This window comes from Oreochromis aureus, linkage group 4, assembly GCF_013358895.1.
Source record: "Oreochromis aureus strain Israel breed Guangdong linkage group 4, ZZ_aureus, whole genome shotgun sequence".
NCBI classification, from domain to species: Eukaryota; Metazoa; Chordata; class Actinopteri; order Cichliformes; family Cichlidae; genus Oreochromis; species Oreochromis aureus.
In genome coordinates this window covers 35953837-35974348 of record NC_052945.1, presented here as the reverse complement: position 1 = coordinate 35974348, position 20512 = coordinate 35953837, and the positions used below count along the sequence as shown (strand labels likewise).

General features: G+C 43.6%; 2 protein-coding genes across 2 annotated transcripts in view; both read left to right on the top strand.

Moving 5' to 3' along the window:
• The window catches only part of LOC116319670 (junction plakoglobin-like), a 126056-nt gene that overhangs the window by 13103 nt on the left and 92441 nt on the right, over positions 1 to 20512 (top strand). The window contains exon 3 of the mRNA XM_039611199.1: positions 9463 to 9629. The gene's annotated coding sequence lies outside the window, so the exon portion shown is untranslated. The remainder of the gene's footprint in view (positions 1 to 9462; positions 9630 to 20512) is intronic.
• LOC120440045 lies at positions 681 to 3901 on the top strand. The gene is made up of 6 exons (XM_039611605.1): positions 681 to 748; positions 1081 to 1257; positions 2928 to 3163; positions 3273 to 3346; positions 3540 to 3693; positions 3779 to 3901. The coding sequence occupies exons 1-6, from the start codon at positions 681 to 683 to the stop codon at positions 3898 to 3900; spliced, it is 831 nt and encodes a 276-aa protein (XP_039467539.1). The 3' UTR covers position 3901.

The following is a 20512-nucleotide window of genomic DNA, read 5'->3' as shown; positions in this document are numbered from 1 at the left end:
ATGAAAAGGGACAGGAAGAAAGGAGAGAGCAGTAGAAAGGAGAGAGGTAGCCAGCAGGCAGGATAGTGTGGTGCATGTGTGTGCAATGGGAGTGTTAGGATGTGAAGTCATGTGTAAAGAAGTAATCATGACAAAGTCTGGCAGTGCTTAAGCTCAGCAGTGACCACATCTATCACATGGCTATAATGTTGATAAATGTTTTTTTCAGTTGGTTAATAAGTGTGCTCCTCATTGAAAAAACTCAAATATCATACCTGCAACAGTTTGTGTATTGTTTACATGATCACAATAAACAAACAAACAAACAAAGTTCATTTAGCAAAGAAAAGAAAAAAATGCTCTGCAAAATAAAGCTAATACATTTCAATATTGCTTCACTTGTTCTGCAACAGTGATCATTGAGGTGCTTGGGTATTAGATGAACAGCCACATGGAGCAGTAGCTTCCATAGAGAAGGATACTAGAGACCAAGGTCAACACAGCAGAGAGCCAACTAACTGCAGGAAGGTACGATGATGAAAGATATGCCTGAAAAGTACAACAAGCTGCCAATACCTGAGGCCCTGGAAACTGCCAAGCAAACAGCCTTGGCTAACTATTTGAAGAGCTAAATCAGAGCAATAGAAGCCAAGAGGATAAACCAGATGTTCTACCCTGAACCAGTCAAGGTTGTGCTCTCAATGGCAAGGGAACAATATGAGAACAGCCTCATGAAGGCTGAAGACGGCACAGTACTGGGAGAGCATTTGTGAGAAGGATGCAAAACATACCAACAATGCTCAGGCTGGACAGTCCTGATCCTCTATGGATCCTCAAGAAGGACCGGACCCATGCCACTACTGACTAATAGCCTACCTCAGCACATGGAAGCACCTGCCAGGCATCATAGTGGCTGGGGTGAACAGGTGGGGCCAGAAAGGAATAGGACAATCACCAGAGGGGCAAATCACCAGTTACTGGTATATAGAGCAGTTGCTTGAAGCTATAAGACCAGACCAACCCATGCACTGCCTAATTGACTAAAGAAAGCCTATGACTCACATGGATTCTGGAATGCCTAAAACTGTTCAAGATCAACAGAGCCCTAAAAGCCTTCATCAGGAATTCAGTGGGAAAGGGGAAGACAACACTAAAGGCCAACTTCAAGCCAATTGCGCAAGTCACCGTCAAGTGCATTATTTGCCATGAAGATGCTCTGTCCCCGCTGCTGTTCAGCATTGGCCTGAACCCCCTCAACCAGGTCATTAACAAGACTGGGTACCAGCTATGGAAAAGAGCAAATGTTAGGCACCTCCTCTACATGGTCATCAAGTTGTATGTAAAGAGTCAACAAGACATTGATTCACTGATCCACATCACTAGAACATTATTCAGAGTGGAGAAATGTAGTTGAATAGTAACAAAGAAGGTGTAGGTAATCAGAACTGAGGGGATTGCACTACCAGAAGGCAACACGACTCAGTTTTCTACTTTTGTTCGCTTACACTTGTTGTGAAAAATAAATGTTGTCACTTAAACGTTCTCTGTGCTGCTCTGCATCCTGCATTTGAGTCCAAGCTAATTTTCCCGCTGTCTCTAGTTCTGCCCCAGACACCGCAGGCCAAGCTTCCAGACACAATCTCCATTGCCTCCATCTGCGGCCGCGGCGTCTCTGCCTGCATCGGCTTTTCTGATTGATTGTCGTACTTCTGCTGCCGAGACTGGCTGGCCAGACCAGGCACTGTGTGGTATATTTTTCCAAGCATTAAATGATGATATGAAATATCAGTTGCCTCCCGTAATGAGCCCAAATTGTTTGAAGAACTGGCGTCCCTTCGCATTGACAGCAGGTTGCAAGACAGGGAGAGAGAGGGAAGAACTACAAGTCCTAGCGTGATCTACCTAAGAAGAGAAAAAGCTTCGCCGCCGGTAGAATCGGGGATACGGGTGGGTGGCTCAAACTCTAATCAGAAAGTGGAAGACCGCTTTTAACACCCCCCCCGGCCATTTCGAGTAACCTTTCATGCCTTTTGGTCTGATGAACGCACTGCAGGATTTCCTCAACTGGTTTGTATTTGTCTATCTAGATGACATTGTCATTTTGTCTAAGACTCTGGAAGAACATCGTTCACATGTCCGAGCTGTCCTTCAACGCCTCATGGAAAACAAACTAACGGCTAAGGTGAAAGTGGTCACAGACTGGCCTGTACCCTCCACTCGGAAACTACTCGAGAGGTTTTTGGGATTTGCCAATTTTGACCGCCAATTCATAAGAAACTACAGTCAGGTAGCAGCTCCACTTACACGCCTCACTTCCACTAAACTTCCATTCATCTGGTCCACCAAAGCAGATTCACTAGTTCACTAGACTGAAACATCTATTTGCAACAGCGCCCATCCTCATTCTGCCTGACCCAGACTTTTATTGTCGAGGTGGATGCTTCTGTTGTGGGGGTGGGGGAAGTACTCTCACAGCATACTGGTCCCTCTTCTAAGTTGCAGCCATGCGCCTTTTTCTCGCATTGGTTTTTGATGGCAGAAATTAATTATGATGTAGGGGACCAGGAACTGCTTGCCATTAAGTTGGTATTGGAGGAGTGGCGACATCATTTGGAGGGCGCTGAGAAACCGTTCCTAGTGTGGACGTACCATAAGAACTTAACATACTTACGCAGTGCTAAGAGACTGAATGCACGCCAAGCTCGATAGTCACTGTTTTTTCCCCCTTTTTAACTTTTCTATTTCCTATCACCCAGGCTCCAGAAATGTAAAACCGGATGCCCTGTCTTGGCAGTTTGACTCTGAAATGGAAAAATCAAAATCTCCCCCCATACTTCCGGCCAGCTGCAAGCCCACCAACGTTGCTATGCCAACTGACGACGGTCACCAGCACCAACATACTCACCAGGACAGAAGGTGTGTCTTGCCGCTAAGGACATCCCTCTCAGAGCGTCCTCCTGGAAACCGTCGCCTCGATTCATCGGCCCCTATACATTGGACAGCCCCACAGCTGTCAAGCTTCGTTTACCTCCAGCCTTACAGATTCATTCTGTTTTTCACGTCTCCCACGTGAAACCGGTACTGTCTAGCCTCCTGTGCCCACCTCCTGACCCCCCACCTCCCACCTGGCTCATCGACGGACACCCAGCCTTCACCATCTGGCGTATCCTGGATGTGCAGCGGGGTAAAGGGCAGCAGTTTTTGGAGGACTGGGAGGGTTACAGGCCTGAGGAACATTCTTGAGTACCTCGATCGTTAATACTTGACCCTGTGATGATCTCTGGCTTTTTCAGGTCTCACCGCGGGGCGGATTCTGGTCGGCCGCCAGGAGGCGTCCCATGAGGGGGGGGGTACTGTCATGATCTGGGTAAGTACTAGTGTTTTTCCTCCGAGCCTGCTCATTGCTCACACCTGTGGGTAATTAAGCTGTGGATTTATAAGGCCAGCGCGCTCAACCTCCCTTCTTCAGATTCTCAGCTAACCACAGTTAGTGTAGGCCACCTCTGTGTTTTGTACACGTCTTAGCAAACTACCTTGTCTCACCTTGTTCTCTGCCATAGCACCCCCATCCGGACGCTGGACCTCCCGACAGTCTCACAGTTTTACTCACTCCACGGGCCTCCCTGCCTCCCTGCCTCAACGTCCGGAATTTTGGATTACTTACCACTCACCCGGACCACTCTCCCCTCCACGCTACCGATCCACCCACGGCAAGTAAGCAGTGGAAAGGACTATTCAGAACAAATAGCTGCCACTATTCCTACAGAACCATACCTGAACATATGTACTCTTGTTTCAGTGACTCTGACCCTTTCCCAGGACCCAGCCATCCAGTCTGACTCTCCCTTTGGCCCAAACCACAGAACTGCAGTTTCCACAGTTGAAAAATTACTGATTGTTTACATAGCTCAGGTCACATAAGCGCCCCTTAGTTTCGGCATTCGTTCCTATCACAAGTTAAAGACACAAATCAGTTTTCTAGTTTTGTTCGCTTACACTTGTTGTGAAACATAAACGTTGTCACTTAAACGTTCTCTGTGTCGTGCATTTGAGTCCTTTTTCTTTCAAGTCAGCCTCGGCTGTGACAGGATGGAACCCACAACATGAAGACAAGAAAACTCCTTATCATGCATGAATGGTTCCACCTCAAGTCCAGCACCCTCGGACTGTATGATAACTGGAAGGAGGAAGCAGAGGATTACTGAGTGTCAGAACCACTATGTAGGATGAAACAATAAGATCCCAAGTACAGTAGTTTAATCCACGAATAATACATTTTTGGAATTGGTCTTTATTTTTTAAAAGCCATATGTGTTTAGGTGTTTTCAAAGCAGATGAGTCATTCAAATTGAACATTTTACTTCTTTGAGTCTTTACATTAAAAGAAATTGGTACTTTTTGAGAGGTTGGTGGGGGTATATTATCATGGAGTTTCAGCCTTGTTCAGATTCAGTTCGAGGGTATTTTCACACCTGCCATGTTTGGTCTGTTTAAATCTTGTTAAATTAAATTTTGTTTTACCCGTTGGTGCGTTTGCTTTGGTCACCATCCAAGTGCGATTATTGTTTTCACATCTGCACAAAGACCTTTTGGAGGAGGTGGTCATGGCATGGTTCCAAATGATCTCCAGAGCTGTTCATTTATGGTGTGAGCGTAAGGCAACCCTGATCTAAACCAAATACAAGGTGTAAAAACAGTTTGAGAGGGTGGGAGAGGGCATGAGGAAGTGGCCTAGATAGACAAAGTCTGAGGAAGAAGAGAGAAAGTGATGATGAGAGGAATGATAGAGCAGGCAGCATGATTACGTGTTTGTAGATGCCGAGTGAAGGGAAAGGAAAGCAGAGATAGAGATATACTGTTAAGTAAGACATTGTCACCCATTTAGGGTGATCATGTCAAATACTAAGCTTCTCTCTCTGTCACTCGGTCTGTGTGTGTGTGTGTGTGTGTGCTTCTTTGACTGACATGGAGGAAAACTAGAAAGCCTGTCTTCCCCTTTTACAATCACACGTTCACCCTTGTCCCTCTTCTTATCTCCTTCCTGCTCAGTTTGTTCTTCTTTATCATGCTCTTACTTCTCCCTGCTCTGGTTGTTTACTCTCCTTTTTCTTTTCTTCTCTATACTTTTTCTTTCTACTCATTGTTAATTATACCCGCCATCTTTGATTCTTGTCTTTCCTACATTCTCAACCAGCACTCCTGGTGCTGAAAATCACACATAAAATCAATGTGTGTTTTACATTCAGTTTATATTGTTAGCCCTTGACATTGTTTCAGGAGTTAATGAGATCTTTTCCCTGAAAAAAAAAGTGTCATGATGTGCAGTGTGGCCAGCAGGAATTGGACCCAAAATGCAGGACTCAGAGGAAAAACGTGAACTCAAAAACTCTGCTTTAATGCAGGCTTGGAAGGAATACAAAACAATAACAAACTAAACTGGGAAATCCAAGAATATAACTCACGAGAGAAAACACAGCACGAGAGGGGAACCGACGTTAACGACGCGACAACAAGAACTAACTGACAGGGACTAAAATACACTGGCAGGCACATGAGGAAACGAAGAACAGGTGGGCACACAGCTGGGACTCATGGACATAACGAGACACAGACCTACAAAGTAAAACAGGAAACACACAGACTATTTTACAACACAAACGCGGAGACCCGAACGGAGCACAGAGGGAAGACACAGGTAGGGATAATAAACACGCTGACCAAACCCAAAGAACTAATACAAAATCAGAATAAACTAGAAAATGATAATAATAAACTCAAAGCGCTCGGTCACTGACCCAGGACCATGACAAAAAGCCAGACAGTTTTTGATTTTGTATTAGCTAAAAGTCAACTGAAAAACAAAATTTAGAGGTAAAGAAAAACCAAAACCCCAATAATCCTAGGAGCTTGGAAAGAAAGGCAACTGGACTTCAAGTTTCTTGAAGACGTTTCACCTCTCATCCAAGAAGCTTCTTCTGTTCTACAACCAAATACTGCAGATTCCCAGGTATTTAGTGGGAGCAGCAATGGGATTTGTCCCTTGAGACATTCCTTGACACTCTATTGATCATGTGCCTTATTACCTGAGCCAAGGTGTGAAAAAGGTTGTTGTCATTATCAGCAAAGTTTTCCGGTGAAGCCATTCTGAGACTTGCCTCTCTCTATCATGTGATCTATTGAGATCAACTGACACAAGATGTGAGCGGGCATTAAGGTGCCTGGGAAAGGATCTCAAAACTAGGTGGCAGACAGTTGGTGTCGTAAACCGCCCCCTCAATTCAAGAATGGTCGTTCACAGTAGACATTAATGGCTTCTTTCACTCTTCTTTCATGCTATCTAAAATGAGAACAATGGCGTCCTCAAAAGAGTGACCTTGTACAGCTGAGCCTTGTCCTGTTGAGGTGGCTCTTCTACTATGTTGTTTAGTTTGTTTTTTGGAGTTTTGGGATAAACCAGTTGTTGTCTCAGTGCTAGCCACTGTGCCACCATGCTGCCTTTGTTGTTGAGGTTTCCATTCATCCATCCATCCATCCATCTTCTTCCGCTTTATCCGGGACGGGTCGCGGGGGCAGCAGCCTAAGGAGGCGCCCCAGGAGGCGCCCAGGGGGCATCCTTGTCAGATGCCTGGACCACCTCAGCTGGCTTCTTCCGATGTGGAGGAGCAGCGGCTCTACTCTGAGCCCCTCCCGGATGGCTGAACTTCTCACCCTATCTCTAAGGGAGAGGCCAGCCACCCTTCGGAGGAAGCTTATTTCCGCCGCTTGTATCCGCGATCTCGTTCTTTCGGCCACTACCCACAGCTCGTGGCCATAGATGAGGGTAGGGACGTAGATCGACCGGTAAATTGAGAGCTTCGCTTTTACACTCAGCTCGCTCTTCACCACGACAGACCGGTGCAGCATCCGCATCACTGCGGCCGCAGCACCGGTCCTCGTGTTGAGGTTTCCATTTTCCTCAATGTGCACAGCACAGTCCAGAAACGGCAAACTATTATCCTTTGTATCGTCGCTGGTGAACTTTGTTTCTATCCACTGAGTTGATGTGAACAGTGAAGGCTTATACTTCTTTGGTTTTGAGTTGACCCAGGTGTCATTAACATATCTGTACCAGTGAATAGGTTCTCTCTTTGAAAGAGCCAAGAGCTTTAGTTTCCACTTTCACATTGGGGAGCCCATGGCACATCTATGTTTTTGTCTGTAGAAACCCTCATTGGGTGCTCCACCTGGAGACTCTGTTGTCCTGCTAAGTGACATCAATGCTCACGGTTAGCCTATAGGATTTTGGAGTTAGAGTTAGAGGTACATGGGAGGCCAAGCGGAATGCAACTCGGACAGTGGCTCAAACAAAACTTTGGTGTGGGAGGAGTTCGGTGGGGCCATGGAAAAAGGCTTTTTGTCTGCTTCAAGGCGATTCCAGAAAGCAATCAGTCTGAGGGTGATGGACACTAGTCTGATCAGATTTAATGCCCATTAATTCATACAGTTCTTTTAGTGTGCAAGATGTGAACAATGTGCCCTGGTCAGTCAGTGTCTCTTTTGGGATGGCGACTCGGAAGATGACCCGAAACAGGGCCTGTGCCACACTAATTGATGAAATAGTGTGCAGCGGCACTGCTTTGGGATATCACTTTGGATAATCCATTAGAACTAATATTAAGTGATATACCTGTGCACTCCGGTGAAATGGCCCGATGCAGTCCATGCCAGTGTGCTTAAACAAGATCACCAATAATGGTAACAGGTGCAATGGCACTTTCTAAATGGCTGGCTGGTTCCCCAGCTGATACTCTGGCCAGGATCCACATCATCAGCGACTATCTACCTGGATGCCCAGCCAATAAAATCGTGCTGTTATGCGCTTCAGAGTTTTGTTATATCCCAAATGCACAACCATGGGGTTATAATGAGCCCCGTAGAAAATAATTTTCTGGCACTTTTTGGCACAACTGGGTATGTTAGGCTATTTCACTGTGTTATTGGGAAAATGGTGAATATTACAGTGGGAAAATGTGAATACAGTGTGAGACATACTGCAGAGTGTTACTTCTTTTACAGCACCTCTGGAATCTGGTGACCTAGGCCTGACCTAGGATGCTACTGCTAATGCTTGTGCTTGTAGTGCTTGCTAGTGCTTGTAAAGGATTCAACACAGACAGACAAGTGACAATAGAAAAAAATAAGAGATGCAGTGTTTATGGAACAGTTTAGTATTGGGCTCATTATCTGGTCTTGGGAGTCTTCTGAGGTCGAGGTCAGAGTGCTGTTCTGAGGTTCCAACCGGACTCCCCTTGCTAGCAAGTAAAACCGATCGATGCTGCTCTGTCTTGCTTTCTTCATGGGAATAAGTCTGAACTAGCAGGCCTGCTGAGGCACAGACTGAAGAAAACTGAAGGCTGTCCCTCCCCCTCTACTTTTAAATACTCTAGGAACAACAAGCTCCCTCACACACTACAACCTGGGTTTGCCACTTATCTGTACTCTAATTTTAATAACTATACAGTACTCTGCCTTGGTAACTATTGTCCATGATGTAAACATGTAAAAATTGTGTTTCTGTTCTGTGTCCTGTTCTGTTTGTATGTGTGTTTTTTGCTGCTGATACAACCAAATTTCCCCTTGTGGAACAATTAAAGGATTATTCTATTCTATTCTATTCTATTCTATTCTATTCTATTCTATTCTATTCTAAGGATGCCTGCAGTGTGAGAGCGAAGTGCTCTAATAGGGTGATATGATACTATAAATAAAGATGAATATACATGGCAAGTATGTACAAAGACACTTACTTGATTCATTGTCTAATAAAACAACAACCATAACCTCACAGCCAAGATAACAAAGGAGTGGCTTTGGGACCACTCTGTGAATGTCTTTGACGGGTCCAACCAGTGCCACGACTTTATCCCGATTAACCATCTCTGGAGAGCTTTGAAAATTCAATTCAATTCAATTTTGTTTATACAGCGCCAAATCACAACAACAGTCGCCTCTAGGCGCTTTATATTGTAAAGTAGACCCTGATGCTTAGCTCACCCACCACCGCTCTCTCCAACCACGTCCATCACATTTCACAGGATGGGTAAGGTGGATGACCCACAGTCATTTCTTAACATGTTTCAGGCCACAACAGAGGCCTGAAACATGTTAAGAAGAACCACTGCAGAACCACTGCTGCTGCTTCTGTAACTGTCGTCTGGAGACAAGGAACAAGGTTTTTGAGTATGCCCAGAGGCTCTAGGAAGCAGCAGCCACATAGCCACAACCATTGGAGGAGTCATTGCCTATACTGGAGCTAGTGGTCCTTGAGCAGATGATGAGGCTCCTGGTGACTGGAGTAGATTTGGTGTGTTGGAGAGGGCTGTGACCCTTCCAGAGGACCACTTAGCAGCATGGTGGCCTGGAACAGAGGAAGAAACATCCTGACCCCCACAATCTGGCATGGATGCCTCACACTAACACTCTCCTCACTGTTTTTCTCCTCAGATCCCAGTGGGAACAGGTGTTGCTCCTGACTCACGTAAACTTGAGCAAACATCAGCGCAGGAGAGCTGGAAGTGCACACAGCCCGAACTCTTCTGCAGAGGGAGTGTTTGCTCATAGAGGTGGGATCCTTGTGGCCGGCCCAGATTGGAAGGACGTACAAAGTTCTGGTAAGGTGTCAAGGGGCGGTACACAATAGGCTATGGTGGACTCTACCAAACCCTGCTTCAGCCTGGGTTGTTGTTGGGTGGGGATTAGGTGTGTTCATAGTGACTTTCACAAATATCCAGTGGTGTTAAGTCAGAATGTATGGAGTTAGGGCTGCGGTCAGCTCCCTTCTTGGTCACCCCTTATTTCTTGGGATGATTGGGCTGAGTTTAATAAGCTGGTGGGGCAGCACTTATGACTGGGAACAACTTGCGGTATCTGTGCTGTCCAACACTGCTACCAGGGAGGAGAAACCCACAGGGCATTTTCAGGAGACCCTGCCAGTTCCTGTGATTAACTCCAAGGAAGATTTTCCATTGGAGCAGTCTTTTGGTGACACTCTACACTCAACCTTGGTTTAAGAAATAAACATTGAGGGTCACATTGTGTGGGCTGAGGAAGAACAGTTCTTTGTGATAATTAGGCACAGGCTAGTATGACACACTGGAGAGAAAAACTCTGAGTCATTTGTGCTGAAAAGGCATCTCACAGGCAGCTTATTTTAACCTAATGGTTAGCCACATGAGGTCTGAAAAAATTCGATATCCTTTGGTAGTGTCCCTGTGCAGCAATTTTGCAAGAAGTCTGGCACAGGCAGTGTTTCAGATCATGCGTAAAAGATATTGATCAGAACACCTTATTCAATACTTGCACATTAAAGGAGCTGAATGAATAACTGGTTCTTTAGTGAATTCAGACTAGCACCTCAGTACTAGTCCGCAAAGCATGGGAATGAGGTGTGTGGGGATGAAAAAAGCTGTGATTGACAACCAAGAAGTGGCAGTGTTCTGGTGACAGCCATAGTTAGAGCAACATTGCCATAAAGCCGAGGGCCAAGTCTTTGAAGCTGGGAAGTGAAATGTGCAAAGCAAAATGAAAAACCTGTGTAAACTGAAACTGCTGTGTCAGACTGTGTATGTTGGACACACACAGTAGCTGTCGTGTTACAATGTTGTTTGACTGAGGAGACAGCTGCTTCTTTCTTGAGCGAGAAACAATGGAGTTTTATATCTGAGAGGCAAAAGGTATGCAAAACTTTTCAGCTATAGCTGAAAAGTTCATATGAGTGTATTCTATTCATGGAAGGAGGATACAACATAGGACTACCTTTCCATTTAATCACTGGATTGTGGTGAAATGGAAATGGAAAGAGTTTAGATTAATCTTTGTTCGTAGTGCCCCATAGAAAGCTTTCCAAACTTGCAAATAGAGCTCTGGGCCTGTCTCAGAAATTATATCTACTGAAAGTCCGTTACTGAGAAAGACATATTGGACCAATACATGAGCTGTTTTAATGGCGGTTTGTAATTTAGGCAAAGCTACAGAATGCACTGCCTTAGGAAACCTGTTTGATGGTTAGTGTTGCCTTCATAGTTCTTTTCAGTGGGGGAAAGATGCTGGGGAAAAGAATCCACAGGGGTGAGTGCTAGAGGTTTCAGTACAGACAGAAAAAAGTTTGGTCTCTTTTCAAAACTAAAACATAATATGCATTTAGAATTATACAAAAAGGCCTTTTTCAGGGCAACACAAAATGAGTTAACAATATAAAGCTGTTCTTCAGCAGTGGAAGTTAATCAAGTCTTGAAAGCTGGAGCTACTAATTCCTGCAGGTGTTTCAACTTTTCTGGATTACTTCCAACCCCCTCTGTCTGCATAAAGCAGTGCTGGAACACACTGTGGTGCCATACCCTCGTGAACATCAGTTGAACAGTATTGTACTGCAGAAAGTAGTGTGTTTAGTACAAAAATGGTGAGAAAAGGAAAACAATGGCAGAGAGACAGACCATCATAACACTTATAAATGTCGGTCTGTCCTACAGAGAAACTGCAAAGAAAGTCAAAGTGTCAGTGAGTACAGTTTCCTTCACCATCACAGACTCAGAAACAAACTGTGACAGGAAGAGGTCTGCAGACCCAAAGTTTCTGAGAGTTAACAGCTTGTGTGAGAGGCGGCTCACAGGACAACAGCTTCAAGCACAGCTTAATAGTGGTCGTAGTAAGCAAGTCTCAGTTTCAGCTGTGAAGAGAAGACTTCAAGCTGCAGGTTTGACAGGATGAGTCAAACCTGCCATTGGTAAGACGTCAGAATAAGACAAAGAGGCTTGTCTGGGCCTTGAAACACCGCCATTGGACTACTGAAGACTGAAAGAAGGTATTATGGACTGATGGATCAACATTTGAAATCTTTGGTTCATCATGCAGGATCTTTGTACGCCGTGGAGTAGATGAAAGGATGGATCCACAGTTTGTGGCATCAACTATCAAACATGGAGGAGGCAGTGTGATGGTCTGGGGCTGTTTGCTGGATCCAGGGTCGGTGACTTGTACAGAGTGAGAGGCTCCCTGAACCAAAACGGCTACCACAGCATTCTGCAGCTCCATGCAGTACCCTCTGGTATGTGTCTAGTTGGTCAGGGGTTCATCCTACAGCAAGTTAATGACCCAAAACATAAAACCAAGCTTTGCCAGAACTACCTCAGGAAGAAAGAACAAGATGGTGAGCTTGAAAACATGGAGTGTCCAGCACAGTCTCCAGATTTAAACCCCATCGAGCTGGTTTGGGATGAACTGGACAGAAGAGTGAAACCAAAGCAACCTACAAGGTCCACATTTATGGGAACTTCTGCTACAGATATGGAAGAATATTTGATTTCTATTGTAGAAAGAATGTGTTGTGGAAAATCTTAAACAAAACTGCAACTACCAGGTGAGCGTGTCTTTTGAAGTGAGGGTTATTCAAGAAAAGGAAAAGAAAAAGAAAAACACTGCAGTGGAGAAAAACATTCAGAACAAACACCAAACAGTTTTTCTTAGGATGGACATCCCCCTGAACTATTTTATACCTTCCCAAACGAAGAACATTCCACAACTCTCACATGTTGGCCCATCTCATAGGGGGGCTATGTCTCCTCCCTCACCGAGAGAATTATGACTTTCTGGTTAGCCGTGACCTAAGGATTTACATCCCTGATAAGGAGAAGGAGTCCCACTATCTGTTAAACATCTCCCATTACAATGGCCTCACTGTGTGTGTAGAGCAGGGGTCGGCAACCTTTCTGATGATGAGTGCCATCTAAAATTTCCTCAGAGGTCAGTGTGCCATATGATTGCATTAGCAATAAATTTAATAACGCTGTATATGAACAGTTACACACTATATAGAACAACTTTATAGAATTACATTTGTTCACAGATGTTGGCAGCTATCAGCGAATAGTTATCAGCTATTTGGAAACAAAAAAAGACACTTTTTATCCACAACAAGAACTCCATAACAGCAAATGAACTGTACAACAGAAAATACAAATGCTATTTATGGTCTCCTCACAACAATGATAAGAAAAATAAACTGGGCCAATATGGCATGTTTGTTAATACAGAGATACACATGTTAATGTGATCTCTGGTCTCCCACTCAGGCTACTAACACACTAATGCGTTTTCGTTTGAAAACGCATCGTTTTCTCTCCGTTTTGGCCTCCCGTCCACACTGAGACGGTGTTTTCCTCAAGGAAAAACGCAGCGTTTTGAAAATGCTCTCGAAAACGCATACATTTCAAAACGGAGCTGCCCCGTCACAGTGTGGACACTCGAAAATGCAGACTTTCTAAAACGATGACGCATTTTAGTCATGTGATGCAGTCATGTGACCAATTAAACAAAGATAGCAGAGGGCATTATACAGCAGTTGTTTTGACTGCTCTCAATTTTGACTGCCCTAAAAAAGATTAATATCAGTTTCTACATGCTCCAGATAGCTTTTTCTTTAAATTCTTTAACTCTCACTCACTTTTGCGCATGCGCAGGACTGGAACATAAGCGTTTTGGGCCAATTCAATGCAACTCTGTGAAAATGACTGAAAACGCTAGTGTGGACGCGGAGCTGTTTTAGATGAAAACTCTGTTTTCAAATCTATCCGGGCTAGTGTGGACGTACCCTCAGAGACACAGGTCTCCGAGCGTCCAGCATTCAGACGGCTACCTGAGGATACTCTTCGTGTGAGAGAAAATCTGCTCACACAGATATATAGAACCAAATACTGTCAATAAGGCCTCTGCAATGTTCTGAAGACAGTTAAATTTGTCAGGTAGTGATGTCCAGCAGGTGAAAATGCAAGCTCCATGAACACGCACAGCTATGGATTCCAGCTGCGTTCGCACTTCTGCAAACTTTGACCCCCAGAGAGTCGAGCTTTTCAGTTCAATCAGCTGCATTTTGATGTCATTAACTGGCATCAACTCAGCCAGTTAATGCGAGACAAATCCAGCTGCTCATTAAAGCTTTCTGGTTTGATCAGAAAGGAAAACATTGGTCCATACACCTGAAAGTCCTGAAAACGCATTGTGAATTCTGTCTCGAGTCTACGGATGTATCCGTGTATTTCCGTGGTGCTGATGCTGCACTGAGCGGGCAGCTCCTGAAGCTTTTGAAGTGTCGGAATGTGGAAATTTCAACATTGCTCGAAAAAACTGCCAGCTAGCAACGTCCCTCACCGGTAGGTGAGAGGGACGTTATTTTTAGCCCGTTACAAGTTGAATCTGGTAGTTGGGCTTGTTAGCTAAGATACCGTCATTAAGAAGCAGCACAACTAATGTGTGTATGTGAGCTAATTTGCGATGTGCACCGCTGGCCCGGCCATTTACTTTTTAATGCACCTTCTCAGATTAATTCACTGCGTGTCGTGCCCAGGGCTGGACTGGGACAAAAAATCGGCCCGGGCATTTTGACTAGAGACCGGCCCACCAGGTATTATAGGAAAAGCCATAAAGCCTTTGAATGAAAACAAACGCTGTTGTGACAGTGATGTACACTGTCCTGTTGGTATGTGTATGATTTCTATACATTTTACATCAGATAAAAACTTTGATTGTAAGATTCAGATAATTATTTATTAAAAGCGAGAAATTTTAAATGAGAATAAGAAAGAAAAGTATTTCTTTGTGCCCCCCTTTCCCTGTTAATGCCCTACCTGCCCCCCTGGCAACACTTTGCTAGACCCGCCCCTGCACAGTTACCAGCTGTCAGCTACATAGAAAAGGTGTCAGGGTCCTGGGTCCCCTGACCCAGCATGTTTAATTCTTTATGATTTTTGTAGTATTGTGCTTGTGAGTTGTATCGTTTCTAGTTTCGATCCGTTGCCCTTCGTGTTTCTCTGTGTCCCCTCTGTTCTGTGTAGTCTGTCTGCATGTTGAGTTTCCCTCTGTGTCTTTCGGTTCTTAGAGTCCTCTGTCTTATGGTTTATGTCTCTGTGTTTCTTAGTTGCTGTCTCCACTGTGCCAAGTTCATGTCTCTGTGTCATACTTCCTGTTTTACTTTGAAGGTCCGTGTCTTATGTAAATGTGTCCTGCTTTGCTCCCTTGTCTCGTCAGTCCTGATTTCTCCCAGCTGTGCTCTCCTTCTGTGTCTCATTCCCCTCGTTACTTCCCAGTGTATTTAAACCCTGTGTTTCTCTGAGTCAGTGTCGCGTCGTCCCTCAAGCTGTGTGTTTCCTCGTGTGCCTCTCCGTCAAGTGTAAGTTTATATTTCCCAGTTTAGTTTAGTTTGTATGCCTTTCTCCCTGCCAGCCAATAAAGCTGTGACTTTGAGTTTACACCTTGAGTCTGAGCGCCTGCATTTTGGGTCCTACTCCTGCCTGCCACACAGCGTTTCTTGACAAAAGGATCCTGCTATTATTTGTCTCTCAGAAACAGTTCATAACTTCCCTTCAACTCATTCATGTCACCTAAAAGGTAAACCTGTTTCTCCATCACCAGTTCAGCTCTGATGATTCAGTAAGGACATCTCCTGGTTTCATCTGCATGTTTCCCTCTCACCACATATCCAAACCAATATCATGAGCAGCAGCTTTCACAGCTGTGGCTCCAGCAAACATCAGCTGATACTAGAAATTAATATTAAATGAATTCTAACAACAGCTGATCAAGCTTAAACGTGCTGCTGTTTCCTCTTTCTGGCGCAAAGTGGGAGATAAACAAGAGAGAAAAGCCGATCAGCTGATCATTGATCAGTTTCAGTTTCATGATTGAAGTAGCAACAGGAGAGGGAGGGGGAGAGAATGAGAGAAGAAGAAACAGCTGCAGCGTAAAGACAGAATAACTCCAGTTTTGTGTCTTTTTTCCATTCTAGCTGAAGTTCGGGACAAACTGTGTTCCTTCTCAGCTCAATACAAAACGAGTAATATTTTCTCTGAATACGAGACGATTCTGTTTTTTACGGGACGGTTGGCAACTCTACTAACTAACCTTATGAATAAAACAAAGTTCACTATCAGTAACATCATAGCACCCACCCAGCTGTATAGCAACTCCGTCATGCTAGCTAGTACGCAGTACGAGTTATTGTAACTGACTGTAAAAAGTCAGCACAACGAAAATAAACTCCACCTAAACTTGGTTAATATCTGACCCAGATAGACTGCAGGTCATAACTTCTTACCTGAAGTTCAGTTCACCTGACGCTCCGACCGGCGGCCGCCTCGGGTCTCTGCTCCTCCTGCCTCCCCTTTCCCTCATCCACCTGCTGGCCTCTGTGCAAGCTCCGCCATAGCCACCACCAAACAACGGAGTTATTTTTACACATTGGCCAACATCTGGACAATCCACCACCTTTCATTGTTTATACTGCTACAAACAAAAAAAAAAAAAAAAAAAAATCATCGGCCCATAAAAACAAAAAATCACCACCGCTGGTATGCCCGATGGCCAGTCCAGCTATGGTCGTGCCATCAGTTAACCCTTCGCGTGCCAGCTGTGGCATGTGTGCCCAGGGTTGCCGACCCCTGGTGTAGAGCGTAAGGCCCATCTGTAGTGCACATGCACAACTAAGTGAAAGGAGTGCTCTTGCTATACTAATGTAATATGATTAAAATATGTGATTGATACATGAGAAAAGAAATGTGCTTCCACAAGGTCCACATTTATGGGAACTTCTGCAACAGATATGGGAGAATTTTTGATTTCTATTGTAGAAAGAATGCCACGGCTGTGTTCAGCTGTTATATCTGCCAAAGGAGGCTACTCTGATGGGCCAAAGTTTAGAATACATTTTGGTCCATAAACTGATTCCATGATTTCTTTTTTTACCTCCAACTGCTTATTTGTACTATGCGTTCATTTCAGAGTGCAGTGAGACATTAAACTGCAAAATTTTCAATAAAAAAAAAAAAATGGGGTGTTCTAAAACTTTTGACCGGTAGTCTGAAAAAAGAAAAAAATTCCCCTCTTGCCCCTAAGGGCAGTATATCCTTCTAGCTCGGGTTCTCTACAAGAGGCCTGGGATCTTGAGGGTCCTGTTCCTACGACTGCACTCTTCTGGACAGAGATCTCTGCAGCTGCAGCGTAGCTGCCACCTTCTTCTCTTTACACTGAACTGCTGTTCTGTCTAATTATTTATTTTTTATATAATCCTGGTGATTTACAATCCAACGAAAGAGCGGTCCTCATCAGATCACAGGATCTGTGATTTAATAACAGTTCCAAGCACTTAACTCAATTTCCCTCTGGGAAAAGTTTCTCTGACGAGAAATATTGAGGTGGTACAATATCACAAGATCTCGTTACACCCTTTTTTAAAAATGCAGAAAAAGAGTAAAAGTAATACAGGACCAAATAAGAGGAGTTAGACATGGGTAGATTTATCATCAGGAGTCACAATACATTTTATTTAATTAGTGTAACAGTTACCGTGACTGGGATGTCAACCACCTGAGGTTCCTGTGCTTCAGGCAATGATGCACCAGTCGATATTTCCACAGTGCTGGTTGTTGTTGTAGTACTACAGTTGGCATAGACTGAGAGACCAAAATTTTACGATCTTAAAGAGCGGGATGTTGGGGGGATTCTCCATCCACTTGGTGGGCTTCCATTGGTCAAATACAGAGAGTGCATCTGTTTAATGTGGTGAAAGAATGAGTTAAAAAGTTGAAAATCCTGTTTACAGCCATTGTTGGGTTCATTTTTGAGAAACCGAAGACAAATATGTTCAAAGTGTATTTTCTTAAATTTATTAAGCAATTCAAGGTCCAAGTTAAAAACAGCTGCCGTGTCTCTTTGCTCAGTCAGGAGAGCCCAAAAGAACAAAGAGCACCACACCCAGACAGTATACACTTTTAGTGCGATTGGTCGAAAGAGTTAAGGGTGGCATCAGGTCTGATATTGGTTCATATGTCTTCTTCTGCAATTCACTGGACATCTACTTATATAGAGATGGCCTTTTTGCAGGCAGCACTCCCATGACCATGGCAACCATCACTTGCTCTCTGGTCAGGCCTGTAGAGTTCAAGAAGAGGGAAGGAGTGTAAGACCATTTCCTAACACGGGAATTTATGGCCCTGTTTTGGTGTAGGAGAGTCAGCCTTAAAGTTTTGTACCTTTTGGTGCCATCACCATTCCAGGCAGACCACCCCCTCAAATTCCTCAGAGAAGTCTGTGCCTGTTAGTATCAGCCCAAATCGCAAACTACTCCACAATACATAACCTGTGTGCTGTAAAAAAATAAAACAATTGTGTGATGCAAATTATGAGATATATAGCCTTAAAGATAAAAGTAAATACTAACATTATCTAAATAAAGCAAACAATAATTTGAGGTCGGTAACATTAAGTTAATTATTTAATTTTGTGAAAAACACTATAGTACAATGGTGCTATTAAGATAAAATCTCATTTTGTGTGGGCTACTAGTTAGCAAGCTAGCTAACGTTATAACTTTAGCTAAATGATCTTACTCTAGCTGTGAGATTTTACCCACAGGTTCTGTGGGTTAGGTGCTGTGAGCAGAGACTTCAGGAACCGAGCCAAAGGACTGTTGTCACGGCATGGACGAGTTTGATAATGCCATACCGTCTGTGTTGTCAGGTAAGTGGCATTTTTCAGTTTTAAGTTGGGTCATTAGCTAAGCAGCGTTAGCATCTGTTAGCATTGTTTCTGAAACTTGTAACTGGGATTGTACTCTAGTAACAATTTACATGAATCCATGATCATTCTAAGAAAAGGGCACACAAAAGGAAATGATCAGGATATAGTGTCAGTTCATTATCTAAACATATTTAACCTAAACATTAATTGACGTAAATATTAAACTGAAAACAGTAACTTAAAACAAAACAAAAAATCCTGCAACTTTATTGAAAATCAGTTAATAGAAACTTTAACACTTGGATTTTGTGAAGTGTAGTAGTTATAACATCTCTTACAATTGTTCTTTGCTTTCCCTAACAGACCATGACAGCCTGAAGATGCAGGCAAGGCACACAAAACTTTGGGCAACATGTACAGGAAATCCAATGCAAAATCCAACCACAGCAACATTGCTCAGATTTTGGACCATCATTGATCATTGATGCAGATGTTACAAGGGAAGAGGACAGGCCCACAACAATAATTTGAGGCATACCCATGCTTCAAAGACATTTAAAATGTAAGTTTAACTACCTTCACTTAAATTCCTTGCTTTTCTCTGAATAGGTTTAGTTCGTTCTTGACTTACTGAGCACAACATACCAGTGACCACTCTCCCCTTAGAGGATCCCAAACATCCTCCAATGGCATATTACTACACCTTGCACTTAACATACCCAAAATGTGTTGCAATGGTCCTCTCTGTCATACAAACTGAGGTAATCCCTGATGCCATCCATGATTGAGATGCCACTAGTGCATATAAGAAAGCAGTAGCTGAGTGGAGGTCAGTCTTTGAGAAATAGGTAGACTTGTAGTCAAGACCGCCTAATCCGAGACCAAGACAAGACCAAGACCAGAGGGTATCGAGACCAAGACAAGACCAAGACCAAGTAGACGAGACCAAGACCGAGACCAAGTCGAGACGAGACCAAGACCAAGACTGAGACAAAAAAGTCTTTAAACTGCAGCCAGATGCTGCTACGTTTACGGGTGTCAGGCATATTTATGTGTTTTTGCTTTCGCACAGCCCTCCTCACCGCTGTCTACTGTCTCACTCACTTACTGAGAGGACAGACAGATGCTCCACTTGACTGTCGCGTCTCTCACCCTCTCTGTTTTTCACATAATGATATTATCCTATATCCTCGCATGTGATTGGCCACAATATGGAGGGATTGGAGCATAGCTAAGCCACTGTGTGAGAGCTGAGCAGTGAAAGGAAATTAAGTGAGGGTAGAAATGACTGAAAGATCATTAGGCTCTGTTTTGAGTTTTGTTCAAAAAAGAATGACTTCATATAGGAAAAAAAATAAATATCACATATGCAGGACACCTTAAACTGTATCAAGACACAGGGACTAAACCCCAATTCAACCAGACCCAGAACTGATCCGGAATTAAAACAGGACTACTACAGTTCAAAATCAGGACTACTTAGGACTTAACCAAAACAGAACCAGAATCAGAACTAGATGATAGTAGCACTAAAAATCATCATAGACCTGGACTACACTTATTTTTTAATTCTACCAAAGTACACTATTTAGATTCAGAAAAGTTTATATAATTATTTAGCCTTCATAAGCCTGCATAACTTAATAAATATAGAATTTGAAAAGTAACAAATGGTATCTAAAAAGTTACACTAGGCACTAGATACATGTTCTGATGAGTTTTGGCAAACAACCATTTGACTAACATGTGTGTCTCACCTGCTCTTGTTCCATCTCTGTTCTGTCCTCTTTCTTTATCTCCCTCTCTGTTCCTCTCTCTCCCTCTGTTTTTCCTCTCTCTCTCTCTTTGTGCTGACAATCAAGCCAAACACCAACATCATCAAATATACAGTTGAAACCAGATATTTACACACTCTTCAGATAAAAACACAAACATTGTAACATCTAATCAGACTAAATGTTTATTTTTTTAGATTGATAAATATAAAAAA